The sequence below is a fragment of the Microtus pennsylvanicus genome, chromosome 11 (genome assembly GCF_037038515.1).
Source record: "Microtus pennsylvanicus isolate mMicPen1 chromosome 11, mMicPen1.hap1, whole genome shotgun sequence".
Taxonomy (NCBI): domain Eukaryota; kingdom Metazoa; phylum Chordata; class Mammalia; order Rodentia; family Cricetidae; genus Microtus; species Microtus pennsylvanicus.
This window is the reverse complement of record NC_134589.1, coordinates 16,733,969-16,753,592: the sequence shown is the minus strand read 5'-3', so window position 1 is coordinate 16,753,592 and position 19,624 is coordinate 16,733,969. Positions and strand designations below refer to the sequence as shown.

Here is a 19,624-nt window from a genome sequence, read left to right as displayed (position 1 = left end):
CACAACTTTTTTCCTGCTATGGCTGAAAACCGGAAAAGCATGTGTTCAGCTTTTCGTCAACACCGTTTACGTGTTTCGTGGCAGGACCTCTTAATGAGCTGCAGGGTTTTGCAGCTAAAGCTGAGTCAGGAAAGCCTCTCTTAGATGAGAGTGCTTGCTTGCCTCTAGCAAGCAGAGCAGACCCAAGAAATTGCCACAAGAAACGTGCTCTACTCTATTCTTTTCCAAGCTTTCTCAGGCTTTCAGTGGATTCAGTTGTCTACACGTCTGGGCGCCATTCTGTAGTAATAAGGAGCGGCGGGGCTGCGTTCCCAGCACCCCGGCCGCCTGCTAGCTTATGCCCGAAATAACAACACACAAACTGTATTCATTTAAACACTGCTTGGCCCATTTCTATCTAGCCTCTTCTAGGCTAATTCTCACATATTAATTTAGCCCATTTTTAGTCATCTGTTTAGCACCGGTCTTACCAGGAAGATTCTAGCCTACATCCATCCTGGGTCGGAGCTTCATCGCATGTGTCTGCCCTGGAGAGGGGAGCATGGCGTCTCTGAGAGGAGCATGGCGTCTCTGAGAGGAGCTGCATCAGGGACGCAGGGACCCAGAGACCCAGGGACTCAGCCTGTTCCTGATCAAATCTTGAACCTGGAGAAACAATGAGGTTAGTTCTGTATCATCAGGTATAAATTCAGCAGGGACCCAGGGACCCAGGCACCCAGGACCATTATCCGTCTTTATTTGTGTAGGTATACCCATGATAGCCATGACTTCTAATAAATGAGTGATTACTGAATCAGCTTTTTCTGAACTTAAAGCAATTGCCCTCCAGAGAATAAACGTGATTTCCGGTCTTCCTTCTCTGTCTCCTCTCTGGGGGCTAGAATGAAACCCAGGAGTGCTGATATCCATTAAATCTGGGCTTTTTCTAATTTGCTTTAATTTGGTCTGATTCAGATTATTGCGTCAGCGGAGAGGTTTATTGGGGTGCAGAAAGTTTTCACATAGTAACACTCTCTCAAGAAAACAAAACTAGAAAAAACAGGAAAAACAAAAAGTTGTTAAATCTTCAGCAGCTCAAAGGCTGTTGATGGTCTGTGAGACACCAGGACCATTTCCTGGAAGCTCTTATTCCACAGGTCATGCCCCAGTGGCCCAGAATTCACTGCGTGAAGCTGGGGGCAGAGGAAGCATGGAATGATTGACTGCCCTGTCCAGGGTAACTCAAGGCAGTCTCAGGTAGGCTCAGGGCAGTCTCCTTTAGCCCTCTGTCTTTACAAGCATTGGATGAATACACTGAGTAAGAGTATTCTTTGCTCTCCACTCAGAAGAGTTGGTGAGCTGGCTCAGTGGGTAAAGGTACTTCCACCAAGCCTGACGAGTTTAATCCCCAGAACTCACATGGTAGGAGAAAGAATAACCCCCAGCTAGCTGTTCTCTGGTCTCTCTCTCATTCTCTCTCTCTCTCTCTCGCCTCTATCTCTCTCTCTCACCCACACACACACACAATAAATATAATATGAAGTACATGTTCTTGGCTGTCTTTTTTATTCTCATGTCTTTGTCTTCATGGGTAGAGAGGGCTTGGAGCTTGTTCCCATGTCTGTGATGGGAAGATGCAGTCTAGAAACTGCTGTGGATTACCAGTGGGCTATGTCTACACTTCACTCACTACAATCTCCTTTCTTTACTGCAAGTAGTCAGCCCTTGAAGTCTTCTTGACCAACTTGATGTTGACAGCATACTTTCTAGTAGATTCTTCTAAGAGTCAATTTGCTCTTGTCTGCATGTACGACATGAAGTGCAAGTAAGGCTACCTAGGAAAACAAAGGAGGCGAATGGGAGTGACAAGGGCCAAGAAAAGGGAGGGGGGAAGGATATGGGGGAATTTGTCCAACCTACAATACATACTTATACCAAACTTTAAGATAAATTACTTATAAGAACCAGTTTCCTTGCATATAGTGTCTCACTCCTGTAATCATAGCACTTGAGAAAACTAAAGTAAGATCATCATGACTTAAAGACCAGATTGGGCTACAAAGTAAATTCTATATTATCCTGGGGTAGAAAAAAAAATTGTAGCTTGGTATAGTAGCACATGCCTTTAATCCCAGCACTGGGGAGGCAGAGGCAGGAAGACCTGAGCTTGAAGTCAGCTTGGTCCACAAAGTTTCAAGAAAAACAAAACAAAACACAAAAAAATCAAATAATAATTTAGGAATAAAAATTATATAGGCTGGAGAGATGGCTCAGCAGTGACGGCCACCTGCTGCTCTTCCAGAGGACCTAGGTTTTGATTCCCAGCACCCACATGGTGGCTCACAAGCATCTGTGACCCAGTTCCAAGGGATCCAGTGCCTTCTTCTGGCCTCCACGGGCATTGCACGCACGTAGCACACTGTCATTGCGTGCACGTGGTGCGCAGACATACATGCAGGCAAAACACCCACACACATAAGTGAAGGGAGAAAAAATTTAAATAGAAAAATATAAAGCTGAAAATGCACATTTATTGACTATATGCCATGATCTACCATTATATTAAAACTATTGATACGTATAATATGTAAATGTACATTATACATTAAAACAGACTATTATATACATATTACAAACTATGTGTATGCATGAATTACGATCTTTATTGTACCAACTAAACCTGCCGTTTCTAAAAGGTGTGGCCATGTCGATACATCCCTTTTAAACGAGGCCAAGTCATTTTACTCTGAAGCTTCATGCTCTCGGAACCCACTGTGCACGCACGCGCTGCCCCGCGGCAGACGTGGCCTTGCGGGCTGTCAGCACCGGTGGTCTGGTACCGTCTCTTCAGTCCAAGCTCTCCAGGAAGGAAACGGGGGACCTGCTGGGGTTGCAACCCAGCCTGAACCGGGCTCAAGGGGGCGGACTCTCACTTGCTCCCTGCACGCCCATCACCGCCTCCACGGAGTGATGACTCCTGAGAAGGCCACAACTGCGCTCGCCGGCTCCCCAGCTCCGCAGCGAGCCTCAAGTCAAACAACACAACCGACCCGCCCTCCCACTTTTCCCGCGCAGACACCGCTGCTTCCGGAAAAGGCATGGCCCACAGGAAGTACTGGAGTTTTGGAAAACAGACGCTTCCGTCTCCGGTGTCATGGCGGCCTCCATCCCTGAAGGCATGACGGAGACCCAGGACGGGAAAAGACGGCAGTTCGGGAACCGGTTCCTGAGCGATCCGGCGCGCATCTTCCACTACAATGCATGGTAACTGCCCTGCCCTCGGAGGCCCGGCCCTCGCCACCCCGGAGGGCTTCGAGAAAGCCCAGCCCGCCGGCCCCTCACCCGCGGCGGCAGCCGAGGTGCCCGCCTCCCGGGGAGGGACAGCCACTCTCCCTGCCCGCAGCCGGCACACGAGGACCCTAAGCTGCCCGTTTGGTTTTCACAGGGACAATGTGGAGTGGTCAGAGGAGCAGGCCGCGGCGGCGGAGAGGAAAGTGCAGGAGAACAGTTCCCAGCGGGTGTGCCCGGAGAAGCAAGGTGCGCTTGTTTCTTTCCTCGTTTGTATTCTCAGCCGACAGTGCAGGGCGCGTCTCCTGGAGAGGACAAAAGAACTGCAGCCACCAGGATCTTTTGATATTGGCATAGAATGGGACCAGGATGGGACGAGCTAGGAGACAAAGGGGCAGCCTTCTAACAAAACCTTGGCGAATCCTTGGGGTTGAGTTTTCTACGTCTTTGCAGTTTGTTTTCGGAAGTGAGCCGTTCTTGTTTTATTTTCTAGTGGCCACCGCTTTAGATCACGTTGGCTAGTGTCATGTTGCTGTGGCTGACCTATGATAGCCATGCAGTCGTTCGTTCAGTTTAGTGTAGCGTCCGCAATTCACGTTCTGCTCGAGAGCTTCTGTCAGAGCTAGACTGGTGTGGTCAGCTGGCAAATACTGTGGGAGGAGAGGATTATTGGATGATGTGTATGTTCCTGAGGTGACACGTTTGGAGATTTAGGAGTTCTACCAAAGAAAGATGGGGGTGGCAGGGTGGAAATGAGTGGTCAAAAAGAGGCCCTTCCTGAAGACAACAATAATTGCATTACAAAATATCTCTAAGACTAAAGCTGGTCGACCCTATTTCTAAGAGGCAAACTAGAAATGTAAGGTAAAAGGCACCGAAGGCGTTTCTGTATAGTAGTAAGGTCCTGTTACAGACCAGGCGGGTACCTCCTATGATGTAGAGGTGCTGTCTCTAAGCAAGGTCAAGGCAGGAGGACCGGTGGCGTCAAGATCATTCTTGCTACTTAGAGTTCCAATCCGATCTGGGCTGTGTGAGACCTTGCCTCAAAACTAAATATGTTTGTATGTGTTCTGGTTGCAAAACAGGCACCCTGCATTGTTTGACAAAGTCTAGATAAAGCAACATAGCGTTCAGAGGGATTCTGAAAATCATGTAGCCCAATATCCTCTTTTTACAGTTAATGAACCTGTTAGCCAAGTACAATGATGCGTCCCTATAGGCTCAGCTGCGTGGAGCTGAATTGAAGGCCATCCTGGGCAACATAGGGTGATCTTGTCTTCAAAAAAAATTTATCTTGGACCACAGGGCATTAAGTGCTTTGCCTTGAGGTAAGCAGTGAGGCAGAATCCCATTTCTTAGAGTTTTATTCTTTCATTAATTCAAGTCAGGGTTTTCATGTTGGCAAAAAGCAGACTATACCCACACTTGCTGCTCTCTCCAGCTCATTGAAACTCTGACTTCAGGAAGGGAGTTGCGCACTGCCTAGTTTCCTTTTAGCCATATTTCCATCTTTGTTGTTCACTGATAATCTTGATTTGTGCCTGGCCTCCACATTCTAAAGAAGCAAGCACATACCTTCCGAAGAGCCACATGGATGGCAGTCATTGAATTTATACAAAGGTCAAAGAACCTGAGACATGTAGGTTGTACATTAAAGATGAACTGGGGAAAATGATTACCACAGATACCAAAGGATCTGTCTGTCCCTGACAAAGAGAACCTTGCAACTGAGACTAATTAGATTTTTATGTAGTGTGTGTGCTTAATTTTACAATTTTCCTATAGTTCAGGGCCATCGAAAGATGCAGAAGGAAAATGACTGGTAGCTAAACTCCCTGTGTGGTGGTTCTGGCAGAAGCTGGGGGGCTCTGGGGATGAAAAACAGGTGACATTAGTATATGATAGCTAAGTAGCAAGACGACACCCGAGAAGGCATTCAGTTCTAAGACTGCCTCTTAAAGAATATTTTCAGGACAAAGTGACATTTATTGAAGCAGGACAATTGACATTAGATGTAAATAAAATATTTGAGACTGATTCTTAAAATTCTTTCTTAAATAATATTTACAGTTGATTATGAAGTCAATGCCCATAAATACTGGAATGACTTCTACAAAATTCATGAAAATGGATTTTTCAAGGATCGACACTGGCTTTTTACCGAATTCCCTGAACTGGCACCCAGTCACAATCCCCTGACGGACTTACCCCTGGACAGCGAGAAGAGTGAGGTCTCTAAAGACAGAAGCGGTGAGGACGGCCCTGGCTTAACCACAGAGCGGCACGGGTGTTCTTGGACCAGCCGTGGATGTGACACTCAGGGGCCTCCTGTGGAAGAGACTGTGACTCGGGAGCTCAGTCACCTAGAAATCTGTGGTGATGGATTTCCTGGGTCCTCGGCCACCTACCGAATCCTTGAGGTAACTTTTATTTTCCTAATAATGGAATTAGTAAAGACGGACTAGAAGGCTAAGCCAGAGTGTCCTGTCTGGTGACACCAGATTTGATCCTCAAAACAGCCAGATCATTTCCCTGTTCCTTCTCTTTCTTTCTACTTTTTTTTTTTTAAAAAAACTAGGAAATTGTCTAGGCGGCTACTATAAGGGAAATTCACAAATAGGGTCTACCAGCTTCACTGGAAATTGATTCTACAGCTGGTAAAACTTGGAATTAAGTTTAATGCCTTGGGGCTTGAAGGGGATGGCAATGCTGGCAATTGAACCCAAGTCCTGAGACAGATTAGATAAGCTCTTTACCCCTTAGCTAATCTTATTACCGCCTGTGAGATATTCTATCAACCCATGTCCCATCTAGAGGATTGGGAGCCTCTTGTGTGTGAGGACCTTTGAGGTGGTATATGTAAAATGGCTAAGTTGTTGCGTGTCTTTTACGAAGAGTTTCGGGGTACTCACGTTGGATCTTTATTTAGCTCACTTTGTTCCTCAGAGAGATTCATGTATGCATTGTTGTGCAGTGGGGTCGTCAGCAGAAAAGTTTCCACCACATTGTGCGGTGCTTAGCCTCTCAGGGCCAGAGTTTGAAGCAGCACCAACTATTTAGTTGTGTTGAACTGCACAGCTTTCTTGCCCCCAAGGTTGTCTCTGCTGGTCACGGAGGTCACCGAGGCTCTTCAGTCTACCTTTCTAATAATGGTATAGGAAGTTATAGGAAGATAGTCTATCTACACGGCCGTCTGCTGGTACTCAGAAAGTAAAACTAGCCTCTGCCTACACACCAGCTTTCTTCAGCCAGTGAGAGCCCAGGCTCTTGGCTTTTGCTATCCTCTTTAGTTATAGTCCATGAGGGATAAGAAAATGCCGTGGGTCCTATTTAGTTCTGGTCACTAGACTTCTAATACAGTTCTTAAAAGCTGGGTGTGACAGTGCCTGCAATCCCAGTACTTAGGAGGCTGAGGCAGAAAAACCATAAGTTATAGACCAGTCTGGACTCTTTTAAAAAGAAGGTGGGAAGGGGCGTTAATTAACAACTTCTGGAACTGATGGTTCATTTCTGTCTGCAGGTTGGGTGTGGTGTAGGAAACACAGTCTTCCCAATTCTACAGACTAACAAGTAAGTATGTTGTCAGGTTTACAGGACGGCAAAGAGGAAAAGTGAGAATTTGCTCCTAGAAGCATGAGTTGTTTGGGGTGTGGATGGCTAAGCCACCCTCTTAGGATGGCATAGTTTAACATTAGTGAAATTAGACTGAACACCAGTTGCTGTGTAAAAGATGTTCTGTGAGCTGTGGGCTGTGCAGAGCAGGTGTTAGGTTGTCACTTCCTGCCGGAGGTCAAGGTGGGACGGCGGTCTACGTGAAGTTACCTGCTTCTGTACACTCACACACACAGCACTATGACACCAGGAATGTGGGTTTTTTTCAAACTAACAAGACCTGCACCTGAAATCGAGGTGTCCTGTGGTTCCATTCCAATACTGTCGCCCTGGAGTTAACATCAAATCCCATAGGTTAAAGGCTCAGTCTTACAAGATTGTTCCCCACTTCATATTCTAGCTGCTAACACAGGCTCACACTTCCAGTATGCTGTGATCCAGGACAGCCCACAGTGCCCTCCTAGGTTTGGCTGGCTTTATCATTATCAGGGATATTGTAAGGTCCAGGGAACAGCCAGATGAAGAGACACACAGGGTGAGGACTAAATCCTTTGGCACTCTCTAATCATGGCATCTGTAAGTGCTGGCCCTCCTGAGGTTACCTAGGCCCTAGACACTTCCGCCGTTCAGGAAATCCCTGATGTTTAGGAGCCTTGCCTGGAAAGTGTGTAAGTGTGGGTGGGTGGGTGGTGTTTCTTCCCACATTTGAAGGTGCCCTGCTTGCCACTTAAGCTACGGCCAGGCGGGGCCTCTGGTCGTAGGGAGGTTTAAATTAAGTCTCTGTCATTCTACTTATCAATAAGATTTGGGAGTCAAAGGCTGAGGTGAAAACCTGCTAGCTCAGAGAAATTGAGTAGCAACTAGCTGACCTTGATTTTTGGCCAGAGATACTGCAAAAAGACAGGATTCTTCTCTCATCCCAGAACCCAAAAGAGAAGTTCAGACTCTAGTCCTGCCCTTTCCTTCATGTGTGTCCTCTCTATCCAAATTGTTGGCTTCTCTGTGACCAATTCTGAGTCAGTTAAATGCTGGCTCTGCTCCCTGATTCAAAGTTTAGCTTTCTTGGCAAGTCTCGGAAGTGTCAGTACAGTCAAAATAGCACACAACGCAGATAGTGTAAAAAACCCACTGTTTCTCAAAAGTTTCATCTAGATAGTTTTGCCACTTTCGTTCACAATATTCAGTTGCAGCAGAGACAAGCAGATCTCTGAGCCAACCTGGTTTACCTAGTAAGTTCCAGACCAGGAGGGTGGTCCGGAAGTGCCTGCTGCCAAGCCTAACAACGTGGTTCAATTCCCAGAGCATAGTGGAAGAAGAGAACTGACCCCTCACGTTATCGCCTGACCTCTGTGCGCACACACACACACACACACACACACACAATTAGATGTAATTTCTTATGCCATTTTATTGGCCGATGGATGTCACTCAACCGATGGAGTGCTTGCCTACCATTTAGGAAGCTCTGGGTTCATAAACTGAACACGGTGGCACACACCTGTAACCCCAGTCAGTACTCAAGAGGCTGAAGAGGGAGGATCATTAAGTTCAAGGTCATCTTTGGCTGCCCAGCAAGTTCAAGGCCAATCGGGGATACTGCGAGACCCTGCCTCAGAAACAAAAGGCCCAAGATTATTGCCAGAAGCTAACAAAGAATATGCAGGTCTTGGAACTTTGAGTATAGAAAGAGATTTTCTTGTTCTTGATGTCTCATTCACATTCTCAGTAATTCAAATGAGAGTGTGGTGTCTTAACCTCTTCAGAATTATGTGGGTGCTGGGATCTGAGCCCTGTTCTTCATGATGGTGCAGCAAGCACCTATAACCATTCTGGCTGTGCCATTTAAGTAAGATTACTGGAACCTTCTTGTTGATGTGATATTTGCTTAGAGGGGACAAGATTTCTTACTTTCTTACTGATGGTTTGATAAACTTGGTATTAGCCATATCCACGTGACCTAATAAAGGACACAAGGGTCACAGAATTTTAGCCAGAATGCAAGAAAGATGTTGTGACTGATAGGTACAGTTGATTTGGATGAGTGATATCATTTGTCATTTGACTTTGCTACTCTACATAGAGAAGAGACATAATGCAGTTTGTATCCTAATTGTTGTGTTGGTTTTTTCCTGCCCATTTCAGCAACCCAAACCTCTTTGTTTACTGTTGTGATTTTTCTGCCACGGCTATTGAACTGGTCAAGGTAAGTAAGTGACTCCTGCAGTGAGCTCCACTGATGAAAGGGAAAGAGGTCTCTTAAAACTCAGAGCATTAACTCAGTGACTGTGGCCTGAAAGTGTAGAAAGTTCGTGAAGCACCTAGACCACAGAGCCAGGGGAGAATGCCTGGTCTGCGCTTAGCTAGAACTCGGGCAGCTAGAGCTCTGCAGACTTTTTAAATTATATATATAAATTATATGTGTGTGTATGTATGTATGTATGTATGTATGAATATGTACTTAGGAGTGTCAGCAGGATCAGAGGCATTGGAGTCTCTGGAGGTACAGGCAGTTATGAGCTGCCTAGTGTGAGTGTGAGAATTAAACTCAGGTCCTCTGCAATAGCAGTAAGCTGTGCTCTTAACTGGACCATCTGTCCAGCCCTGTCATCAAACATTTTTGTCCTTTATTTTTTGAGACAGGGTCTCATGTACCTCATGATGACCCTGAACTTGCTGTGTCAACCTTGATCCTTCTGCCTCCGCCTCCCAAGTGCTAGAATTGCAGGCGCACACCCTGACTCATTCTGACTCTCACACTCTGGGTGCCCCGAGAACCTCGTCGTGGTGACTAGGAGTCAATTCTTGTGCCAGGAGCAACTGTGGTGGTGTCTAAAGCAAGGTCAGCTTCTCTCTGTGTTGTGTTCACATTTCTGACCCATCTGTCTCTCCACCCCTGCAGACAAATTCAGAATATGATCCTTCTCGATGTTTTGCCTTTGTTCATGATCTGTGCGCTGAAGATCAAAGTTACCCAATGCCCGAGGGCAGTCTTGATGTCGTAGTCCTTATATTTGTCCTCTCAGCAATCGTTCCAGACAAGTAAGTGTTAGGTCCCTTAGCCTAAAAAGCTTTAATGAAGACCTCAAACTCCGATTATGCCCTAAATAAAAACAGTATCTCATGTCTGATAGACATAAGGACCGTGTAACTGTAGTGTTGATCCACTTCCTGTTTCAGCCTTCAACGCTCTGCCTGCTCTGCCTTGGCTGTGGGCTGCCTGCACCGCTGAGCTAAGTCTGTGAGCCGTGTGTGGACAGATTCCCACTTGGTCCACTTAGCACGTGTTGCTTCTCTGCTGAAATAACACAAAGTTGTTAAATTTACACAGCTAGACTACTGTGTTCTCTGGTGCTTGCTTTTTTTTGTTTTTGATTTTTGGCTTTTGCTTTTTTGAGACGGTTTCTCTTTGTAGCCCCGGATGTCCTGGAACTTGCTCTGTAGACCAGGCTGGACTCGAACTCCCAGAGATCTGCCTGCCTCTGCCTCCCAAGTACTGGAATTAAAATCATGTGCCACCACTGCCCAGCTTTGGTGCTTACATTTTTAGGAAAGCTGAAATACAGCTTTCCATAAAGTAAACTGGAAAGATACCCTTTAAAGGGTCTGGCGAGGTGGCTCAGTGGTTAAAGCACTGGCTGCTCTGCAGATGACTCAAGTTTCTTTCCTACACCCACACGCTGCTTCACAGCCATCTGTAACTCCAGGTCCAAGGATACAGCATCTACTTTTGACTTCCATGGGTGCTGTATATAGAAGGTGTACATGCGTGTAAATATCTATGTACATAAAAGAATGAATTTTTGTTTGTTTTTTTGAAAATACTATTTTAAAACTTCATGTAGAGTCAGTAAGATGGCTCAGCAGGTAAAGAAACTTGCCACCAACATGAGTTCGGTCCCCAGGGCTCAGTGGAAGGAAAGACCTGACTATCTCACATTCTTCTCTGATTTCTACAAGTGATATGTGCTCATGCACACACGTGCTGGGGGGGCAACAGGAAATGAATGTAATGCATCTTTGTAAATTCATGTGCAGGTAACTGGTGGTACCGTTCGGTACAAAGCATGTGTTTAACATGGGTCCCAAGGATGTGTGCTCAGTGGTAGAGTCTTTTCTTCCCATGCACAGCCTGGGTTCAAGAAAACAAAAAGAACGAGAAACCAAGAAAACAAAAGAACGGAGCATAGCAACCTGTGCCTGTGGTCTGGGTGATGATACAGGAGGCTGAGGCAGGAGTTAGCCCTGGAGTTCAGAGGCTACCCGGGCAACATAGCAAGAGCCCAAGTCTAAACCAAAAAACCTGTGCATCAGGCAGCCAGTGACCCTGTGTCCACGGGAGGAGGTGGAGTCAGTTATAAAGATGATGGCACCGTTGACTGACAGCAGAGACGTTTTGACGTTGCCTGAGCTAGCCCAGTTTTCCTCTAGGTTAGCAGTAAAGTTCTCTGCCTCACAGGAGCAGGATGAGGCTTTGAAATGTTTCATATAGTGATGTGCTTCAGTTGCTGTAAATGCTTAATCCTGCGCTGGGCTTCTGGAGATGCGAGGTGAGCATTCCACATATTTATAAAAGAAGGCCCAGCTATGATGGTGCACACCCTAATCCCAGCTCTTGTGAGGCAGAGGCAGGCTGATCTCTGTGAGTTAGAGACCAGCCTATTCTATAGAGTGAGTTCCAGGACAGCCAGGGCTACACAGAGAAAACCTGTCTTCAAAAACAAGATCTCCTGAGTAAATTGGGAACATGGGGACCTTGGGAGAAGGTTGAAGGGGAAAGGGAAGAGGCAGGGAGGGGAGCAGAGAAAAATGTAGAGCTCAATAAAATCAATAATAAACAATAAAGAGAAGAAGCTTCTTTTGGCTTCTGTTTTGGAGGTTGGTGGACTTTCAGGCCCTCAGCAAGGTGGCACAACATCACCAATGAAAAATCTCTCATCCCATGGTCGGGGTAAGAAGAGAGGAGGAGGAAGGGGACAGAACCCATGGGTCCTTCCAGAGCACCCACACATGCTTCCTGGTGACCTACAGGTGCCACCCTTCTGAGTATCTGCCACCTAGCAGTTCAGAGAAGAGGCCATGCTTTTAGCATGTGGTCCCTGAGGAGAAGCACGGTAACAAATGAGAAGCCCTCCTACAGCGCTCATTTGCTGGCTCCTTACAGCACCATGGCAGTTGGAAGGCTTTCTATATGTATAGTTTTTAGGACATTTTCTAAAGCAGGTCTTACTAAGTGGCCTGAGCTGTCCTCTGAATCGGTCCTCCTGCCTCAGCCTCCCAAGAGCTGAGATTGCAAGCATGCATCATCACGCCAGCAACTTTAAACTCTAAAGGGGAGTTTTTCATGTAACAGGAAGAGGCGGTTGATAAGAGTTTGAGACAGATGAGTCATGGATATTCCCTACGCGATATGGTCAGGCTTCCGGAGAGCTGCAGGAGCACATGTCTGGGGGAGGGAATCGCAGGGCCAGGAAGAAGTAAGCCCATTTAGTAGTGACACATAGGGACTGGCTTTTGTGCTGTCAGAGTTAGGAAGTGTGTTGGTTTGGGGTTTGTGCTACAGGAGGGGGATCCCTAGGGGACTTACACTTCACTCCCTCCACCCTGCAGGATGCAGAAGGCTATCAGCAGGCTCAGCCAGCTCCTGAAGCCTGGAGGAGTGATGCTTCTTCGAGACTATGGCCGCTATGACATGGCTCAGCTTCGATTTAAAAAAGGTGCGTGGGGATCTGGAGAGCTGGGTCAGGGGTTGAGAGCACTGGCTGTTCTTTGAGAAATCTCAGGTTCAATTCCTAGCACCCCATGGCATGTCTCAACTAACTCCAGTTCCAAGGGATCTGATGCTTTCTTCTGTCCTCAGCAGACACCAGGCATGCATGTGATGCAGAGACATGCATGTAAGCAAAATACACAGAAGTAAACTTTTTAAAAATATGTAAAAATGCTGGGCAGTGATGACAAATGCCTTTAATCTCAACACTAAGAAAGCAGAGGCAGGTGGATCTCTGTGAGTTCGAGGCCACGCTGGTCTACAAAGCAAGTTCCAGGACAGCCAGAGCTGTTACACAGAGAAACCCTGTCTCCAAAAACCAATCAGTATACACATATCACTAGGTATGGTGGCCGAGCACTCAGGAGGTATTGTCAGGAAGATCTTCTGCGTTCAAGTCCAGCCTGATGGTTTATCTAGTACGTGCCAAGTCAGCCAGGACTACACAGTACCATATTCTGTACAAGAGTATAAGTGTATGTATATAAAGATAATTTGGGGCTAAGGCATAGCAGCTCATTTGGTTGGGTGCTGTCTCAGATAGGGTCTCCATTACTTGGCTAAACACAAACACTTGAGCATTGCTGTTCATCAGGGCAGTCAGGGCAGGAACCTGGAGGCTGAGCTGATGCAGAGGCCAAGGCGAGGTGCTGCTTATAGAACCCAGGACCACAAGTCTAAGGACGGCCCCACCCACAATGGGCTGGCCCCTCCCCCATCAATCCCTAATTAAGAAAATCCCTGCAACCAAAGGCGTGTACCACCACAGCCAGTTTACAGCCTGATCCTGAGGGTTTTCTCTGTTGACATTCCCTCCTGTCAAATGTGTATAGCGTGTGTCAAATTGACACAAAACTAGACAGCCCAGTGCCTACTTAGATACATAAAGCCCTGGTTTTGATCCCTCAGATGACATTAAGCCGGGTGTGTATGCACTTGTCATCCCAGGACTTAGGTGGTAGAGGAAGGAGGGTCAGTAGTTCAAGGTCGTTCTCAGCTACAGGACCCTGTCTCAAATAAAAAGTTTATTTTTCCAAAGATATTTTGCCACTTAAGTGAAAAATGGGTTTGCCAGTCAAATTAGACATACAATAGAAAGGTGGGTAGTTTGTTTGTTTGTTTGTTTGAGGGTGTGTGTGTCTTTTGGTTGGTTGGTTGATTTTTCGGGACAGGGTTACTTACTGGCCTTGAACACACAGGGATCCACCTACCTCTTCCTCGAGAGTGTTGGGATTAAAAGGGCTTACATCACCACCACCTGGCAGAAAAGTGGTAGTTTTTGTTTAAGAAAGAATCAGAGTGGTGGTGGTCCAAGCTTTTAATCCCAGCACTTAGCAGGCAGATCTCTGTGTGTTCAAGGTTAGCTAGGTCTACAGCACTAGTTCCAGGATAGCCAGGGCTATACAAAGAAAGACTGTGTCAGAAAGAGAGAGAGAGAGAGAGAGAGAGAGAGAGAGAGAGAGAGAGAGAGAGAGAGAGAGAGAGAGAGAGAGAAATTATGAGGAGATTGGTTTAATCTGGAAATTACAGTCTTCTAAATCTTTTTTTTGGGGGGGGGGTTCAAGGCAGGGTTTTTCTGTAGCTTTGGAGCCTGTCCTGAAACTAGCTCTTGTAGACCAGACTGGCCTCGAACTCACAGAGATCCGCCTGCCTCTGCCTCCCGAGTGCTGGGATTAAAGGCATGTGCCACCGCCACCCGGCTATAAATCATTTTAAATGTGGAACAGGTGGGAAGGTTTGTATGTGCTTGTAATCTCAGTACTTGGGAGGCAGAAGTATGGGGCTCATATGTTCTAGCCCTCCTCAGCTACCCACTGAGTTCCAGTCCAGTATATATATTGATATTATGTCTTAAGAAACAAAAGGGCTGGGGAGATGGCTTAGCAGTAAAGAACACTTGTTCTTGCAGAGGACCTGTAGCAGTACCCACATGGCAGTTCCAGGGGGCCAGATGCCCTCTTCTCGTCCTCACAAGGTCCTGCGTGTATGTGTGGTTCCCATACATACAGTCAGGTTTGTGCACACATGCACATAAAATAAATACATATTTTTTAAAATAAATATATATTCTTGAAACAGGGCTGGAGAATTGGTTCAGTGGTTATGTCTGGGCTGTTCTTCCAGAGGACCCAGGTTTGATTCCCAGGACCCACGTGGTGACTAACAGCTATGTGTAACTCCAGTTCCCAGAGATGTAATGTCCAGTTCTGGTCTCCAGGGGCACCACATGCACATTGCACAGGCACACTGCAGGCAGAACACCCATGCACAATAAGTAAAAAAATAAATATTTAAAAATTTTTAAAACATAAAATGAAAAGAAAGGTGAGTTTGAAGACACAATCAGGCTTGGTGGTACGTGCTTTTAATCCTAGCACTTGGACAGCTAAAAGACAGTATTTTCATGAGTTGTAGGCCTTATCTGAAGTTGCAGGAGAGTAAACTCATGAGGGTTAGGTACACAGCTCAGTGGCAGAACACTGAGCATGTTCCCAGGCCTGCAAGAATGTTTTAGGTTAGAGAGTTTAGCCGTGGAGTTTAGCTCATATAGAGTCCTTCCTAGTGTGTGCAGTGCCCTCAGCACCACAAAAGAAGACAGGCAGCAGGTGACACGGTGAGAAGACATTTCAGTGTTTACGACAGATAAAGTCTTATTATTTGTGTTTGTCAGGAGGCTGTTTTGAACACAATAAGGAAAATATACATGACCCACACAAAACACTAACAGTTCGCAGAAAAGCATATTTAAATGACCAGTAAACAAGAGTTCAAGGATGTAAAAGTAAAAAGATAATTCTCCTCAAACCTGTTGCAGCCCAGTTCCAGGAAAGAGCTAGATACCTCCATTATGATAAAAATACAGATTGCAGCCAGATGGTGGTGGTGCATGCCTTTAATCCCAGCAACCACATGGTGGCTCACAATCATGTGTGATGAGATCTGGTGCCCTATTCTGGCCTGAAGGCATACGTGGAAGCAGAATATTGTATACATAATAAATAAATAAATCTTCAGTTTAAAAAAAGGAGTGTGTAGGGAATTGCATACAGGTTGTAAGACTAAAGGGATGAGCAGAAAAAAGGGGTTGTCCATGTGAAAACAGTGAGTTCTCACAAGTGTGTGTTTGTGGACAGAAGAGCAGAGCCCAGGCAAGTTTAGTTAAGAGTCAGTTACACTGATTGATGTTTTTCTTGTAACAGGATTTCTAGGCCGAGCTTGGGGTGGTGGTGGCGGCGGCAGTTGCGGTGGCGCAGTCTAGAGCTCAGCTAGGAATCACATTATTATCTGATCCGGAAGTTTTGTGTTTTTCCCATGTGCTGCTCTTTGCTGAAGCGCTGTGCCTTTGTAGCGAATTGCAAGTTCCGGTGGCGTGTCATGTGTCACCAGAATGCACCTCTGCTTTCTCAATGCCTGTTGTTGGCAGGAAGGTGCTGGGAGTTGGGGTGGCCTGGGACTCTGTGGCAGTCGTCCTGCCTGAGCCTCCTGAGTGCTACGGTTCTAAGCACGAACCACCACACTTACCTGTTGTATATTGCTAAGCGATGAGATTCAAAGTGCTTTAGAGACTGAAGAGAGGTCTCAGCCGATAAGAGCACTTACTGCTCTTGCATAGGGCCTGGGTCTAGTTCCCAGGACCCACATCAGACATCTCACAACCTCCCGTCACTCACAATTCCAGGGAGTCTGACACCCCGGGCTCTCTCAGCTCCTGTCTGCGTATACTCTCATTCAGGCACAAGCCTGAGATAAGAAATCCTTTTCTTTTTTTTAAGTGTATTGATGTATCTGTTTTGTCATGTAATGCAGGTCAGTGTCTCTCTGGAAATTTCTATGTGAGAGGTGATGGCACCAGAGTTTACTTCTTCACACAAGGTATGACAAAGCTGTTCTTTATTAGTGCTAAAGTGGTTGGTATGCCAGCACTGCCCCTTCTCCGGCCTGGGCTGTCGCTTTCCCCAGGCCCCAGAGTGGGAACCTGCCCGTCCAGCCTGGTCAGCCTTGCCCTCTGCGCCAGGCTGTGCTTCAGTACAGCTGTGCCTGCCGGTGAGTGGTTGGCCTTTGGCTCCAGGTGACCAGGACCTGCTCTGTAGTCTGCCCGTCACAGACTTCACCCTCCACCAGCACGTTAGAAATATCCTTGGGCCCTTTGTCAGGTCATATACTTTGAATCTGTGTCTACATAGCATTGAAAGTTGTCTCCTAAAACATTGCCTTGGCATAAACATCTGTCGATTTTTGCATTTAGTTTTTGTTTGGGAGGTTATTGCTTTGTTTGAAAACAGGTCTCCCTGTGTAACCCAGGCTGGCCTTGAACGTCCAGTCCTCTTGAATCTCCTTACCAACTACTGATGTTACAGGCTTCCTTCAGCCCCGTGTGTGTGTGTGTGTGTGTGTGTGAGACTTTTGTTTGTCCTTTAACTTTGGTTTTGTTTCACTTTTTTGTGGGGTTAGTTTTTCGAGACAGGGTTTCTCTGTGTACCTGGCTCTCCTGGAACTTGCTTTGTAGACTAGGGTGGCTTTGAACTCACAGAGATCTGTCTGCTTCTGCCTCCCAAGTACTGGGATTAGAGGTGTGCACCACCGCTACCTGGCTGTATAACTTTTTTTTTTAAGATTTATTTTTATTTCATGTGTTTGTTTTGCCTGCATGAGTATCTGTGCACCACATGCATGCCTGGTGCCCTCAGAGGCCAGAAGAGGGTGTTGGAGGCCCTGGAACTAGAGTTGCAGATGGTTCTGAGGCATAATGTGGGTGCTGGAAATTGAATTTGGGTTCTCTAGAAGAGCAGCCAGTGCTCTTAACTACTGAGCCATCTCTCCAGTCCCTCTTGTAACTTTACACTGTTTGTAGAGCCCATAGGGGCTTTTTAAGAACTGGACTGATAGGGAGGAACTGGGAGGAGACAAGGAAGGGAAGGGAAAATCGGGCTAGAAATTAATTAATAAAAAATTAAAAAAAAAAACCTGGTCTAGTGTTATGGAGCCATGTGCTCACAATCCCAACACTGGGAAAGGAGAGACAGGGATCCCTGGAGCTTGCTAACAAGTCACCTAATCTGCTTGGTAAGTTCCAGGTCAGAGAGGCCTAGAGAATGGCATCCAAGGGTGCCCTCTGACCTCCACATGCACCCCCATATACATGAACACAAGAGCACATCCGTAGCATTCACCTCAAAACTCCTCCTCCAGGGCTTGACACCCAAACCTTGACCTGCCATTGCCAAATTGTTGGAGTGAGTAGCCGGTGCTGTCAGGGCCTCTTTAAAGCATACTGATTGGGTTGTCCCAGGGCTCCAGTTAGCATGGACAGCCATCAGCAAACCCCTTTCCCCAGAGGAAACCATGTGCATCTGCTCTCTCCAAACAGATGAGCTGCACGCACTCTTCACCGCTGCGGGTCTGGAAAAGGTGCAGAACCTGGTGGATCGCCGCTTGCAGGTGAACCGAGGCAAACAGCTGACCATGTACCGAGTCTGGATTCAGTGCAAATACAGCAAGCCTCTCCTGCCAGGTGTCAGCAGAGAGGTGCCCGTGCCCCACGCCACATGACGTCATCATGTGTCAGGGCTTTTGTAAGGAGACATTTGTAAATTTTGGCCACTTGATGTTGGACAGTCTGGGAATCCAAGGAGCTTGGAACCTTGAACCTGGGAACAACTACTTTTTAGTAACATTGACAATTGTTTTTATTTGTGAAGTCCATTAATATATATTTTCTCAAGTTCACTTTTGATTACTGTTGTTTAGTGGAGGCAATGCTGCGGTAAATGTGAGGGGTTCAGGGACTGCTGCTGCCGTCGGTTCTCTCCTTCATGTTGGTCCTGGGGTTCAGACTCAGGCGCGGCTGCAAACACCCATGAGCTTTCTCACCAGACCTCAATTTTGTTTTATTTTTTTAAAATTATTCCATATACAGCGTTCTGTCTGCACATGTGCCTGCAGGCCAGTAGAGGGCACCAGATCTCACTACAGATGGTTGTGAGCCACCATGTGGTTGTTTGGGAATTGAACTCAGGTCCTCTGGAGGAGCAGCCAGAGCTGTTAACCTCTGAGCCATCTCTCCAGCCCTAGGCTCTCAGAATTTTAATACCTAGAATTTTACATCATTTTACACTCTGCAATCAAAAATGACCTTGAACTTTAGATCCTGAGTGCTAAGGTTTGCCAGCATGTGTGTTTTATGAGTTAAGAATAACCACCCCCTCCCCCCAAAAAAATAAGAATAAAAACCAAGGGACTGGAGAGATGACCTGATGGTTAAGAACACTGGCTGCTCTTCCAGAAGACCTGAATTCAATTCCCAGCACCCTGGCAGCTCACAACTGTCTGTGGCTCCAGTTCCAGGGGAACTGACACTCCTGCAAACACCAGTGCACATAAAATAAAAATAAATAAAATTTACCTTTTTTTTTTTTCAGTTTTTTGAGACAGGGTTTCTCTGTAGCTTTGGAGCCTGTCCTAAAACTCACTCTGTAGACCATACTGACCCCGAACTCACAGAGATCTGCCTGCCTCTGCCTCCCGAGTCCTGGGATAAAAATGGATTAAAAAAAAAAGAAGAAGAAAACCAAGGACGGGCAAGTGTGATGGCTCACAGCGGTAATCCCCGAAGGTGGAAAGCTTGCATAGGGGTCCCCATAAGCTCAGGGCAGCTCGGACTAGAGTGTGAAACTGTGCGCAGAAGGCTTGGGAATATGGCTCACTAGTAAAACACGTTTTACCTGCACAGGCCCTATTGCCTGTAATGCTGATCCCGGAACCTGGAAGTCTGAGACAGGAGAATTGCCTTTAGTTCAAAGCCGACCCAGGCTACCTATTGAAATCCTATCTCAGGACACACACCATGGGACAGTACTGTAGATTCACACACAAAAGTTGTGTTACTATAAAATGCATTACAAGTTTTTGGGAACGCCAGCGTCTGTTGGAACAGCTGTAGTTGAGATATAAGGGTCTCTGCTGAGTCATAAGGGAATA

At 46.5% G+C, this 19,624-nt stretch overlaps 1 protein-coding gene across 2 annotated transcripts; it reads left to right on the top strand.

Moving 5' to 3' along the window:
- The first annotated feature begins 3,010 nt into the window (after positions 1-3,010).
- Positions 3,011-18,857, top strand: Mettl2a (methyltransferase 2A, tRNA N3-cytidine). Of its 2 annotated transcripts, none has more exons than XM_075990412.1 (9): positions 3,011-3,243; positions 3,425-3,516; positions 5,338-5,687; positions 6,788-6,837; positions 9,022-9,082; positions 9,779-9,918; positions 12,487-12,593; positions 16,454-16,519; positions 18,015-18,857. In XM_075990412.1, the coding sequence occupies exons 1-9, from the start codon at positions 3,134-3,136 to the stop codon at positions 18,194-18,196; spliced, it is 1,158 nt and encodes a 385-aa protein (XP_075846527.1). In that variant the 5' UTR covers positions 3,011-3,133; the 3' UTR covers positions 18,197-18,857. The 2 variants fall into 2 exon arrangements, with proteins under 2 accessions (XP_075846527.1, XP_075846526.1); XM_075990411.1 differs by having other exon boundaries at positions 3,111-3,243; positions 5,409-5,687; positions 18,015-18,330.
- The last annotated feature ends 767 nt before the right edge of the window (positions 18,858-19,624 follow it).

Bases quoted from the DNA above. Each gene is read 5' to 3' on its own strand.
- Mettl2a (XM_075990412.1), top strand. From the start codon at position 3,134: ATGGCGGCCTCCATCCCTGAAGGCATGACGGAGACCCAGGACGGGAAA. The intron at 6,838-9,021 runs GTAAGTATGTTG...TGCCCATTTCAG, and splicing joins CCAATTCTACAGACTAACAA to CAACCCAAACCTCTTTGTTT. The intron at 16,520-18,014 runs GTATGACAAAGC...CTCTCCAAACAG, and splicing joins AGTTTACTTCTTCACACAAG to ATGAGCTGCACGCACTCTTC.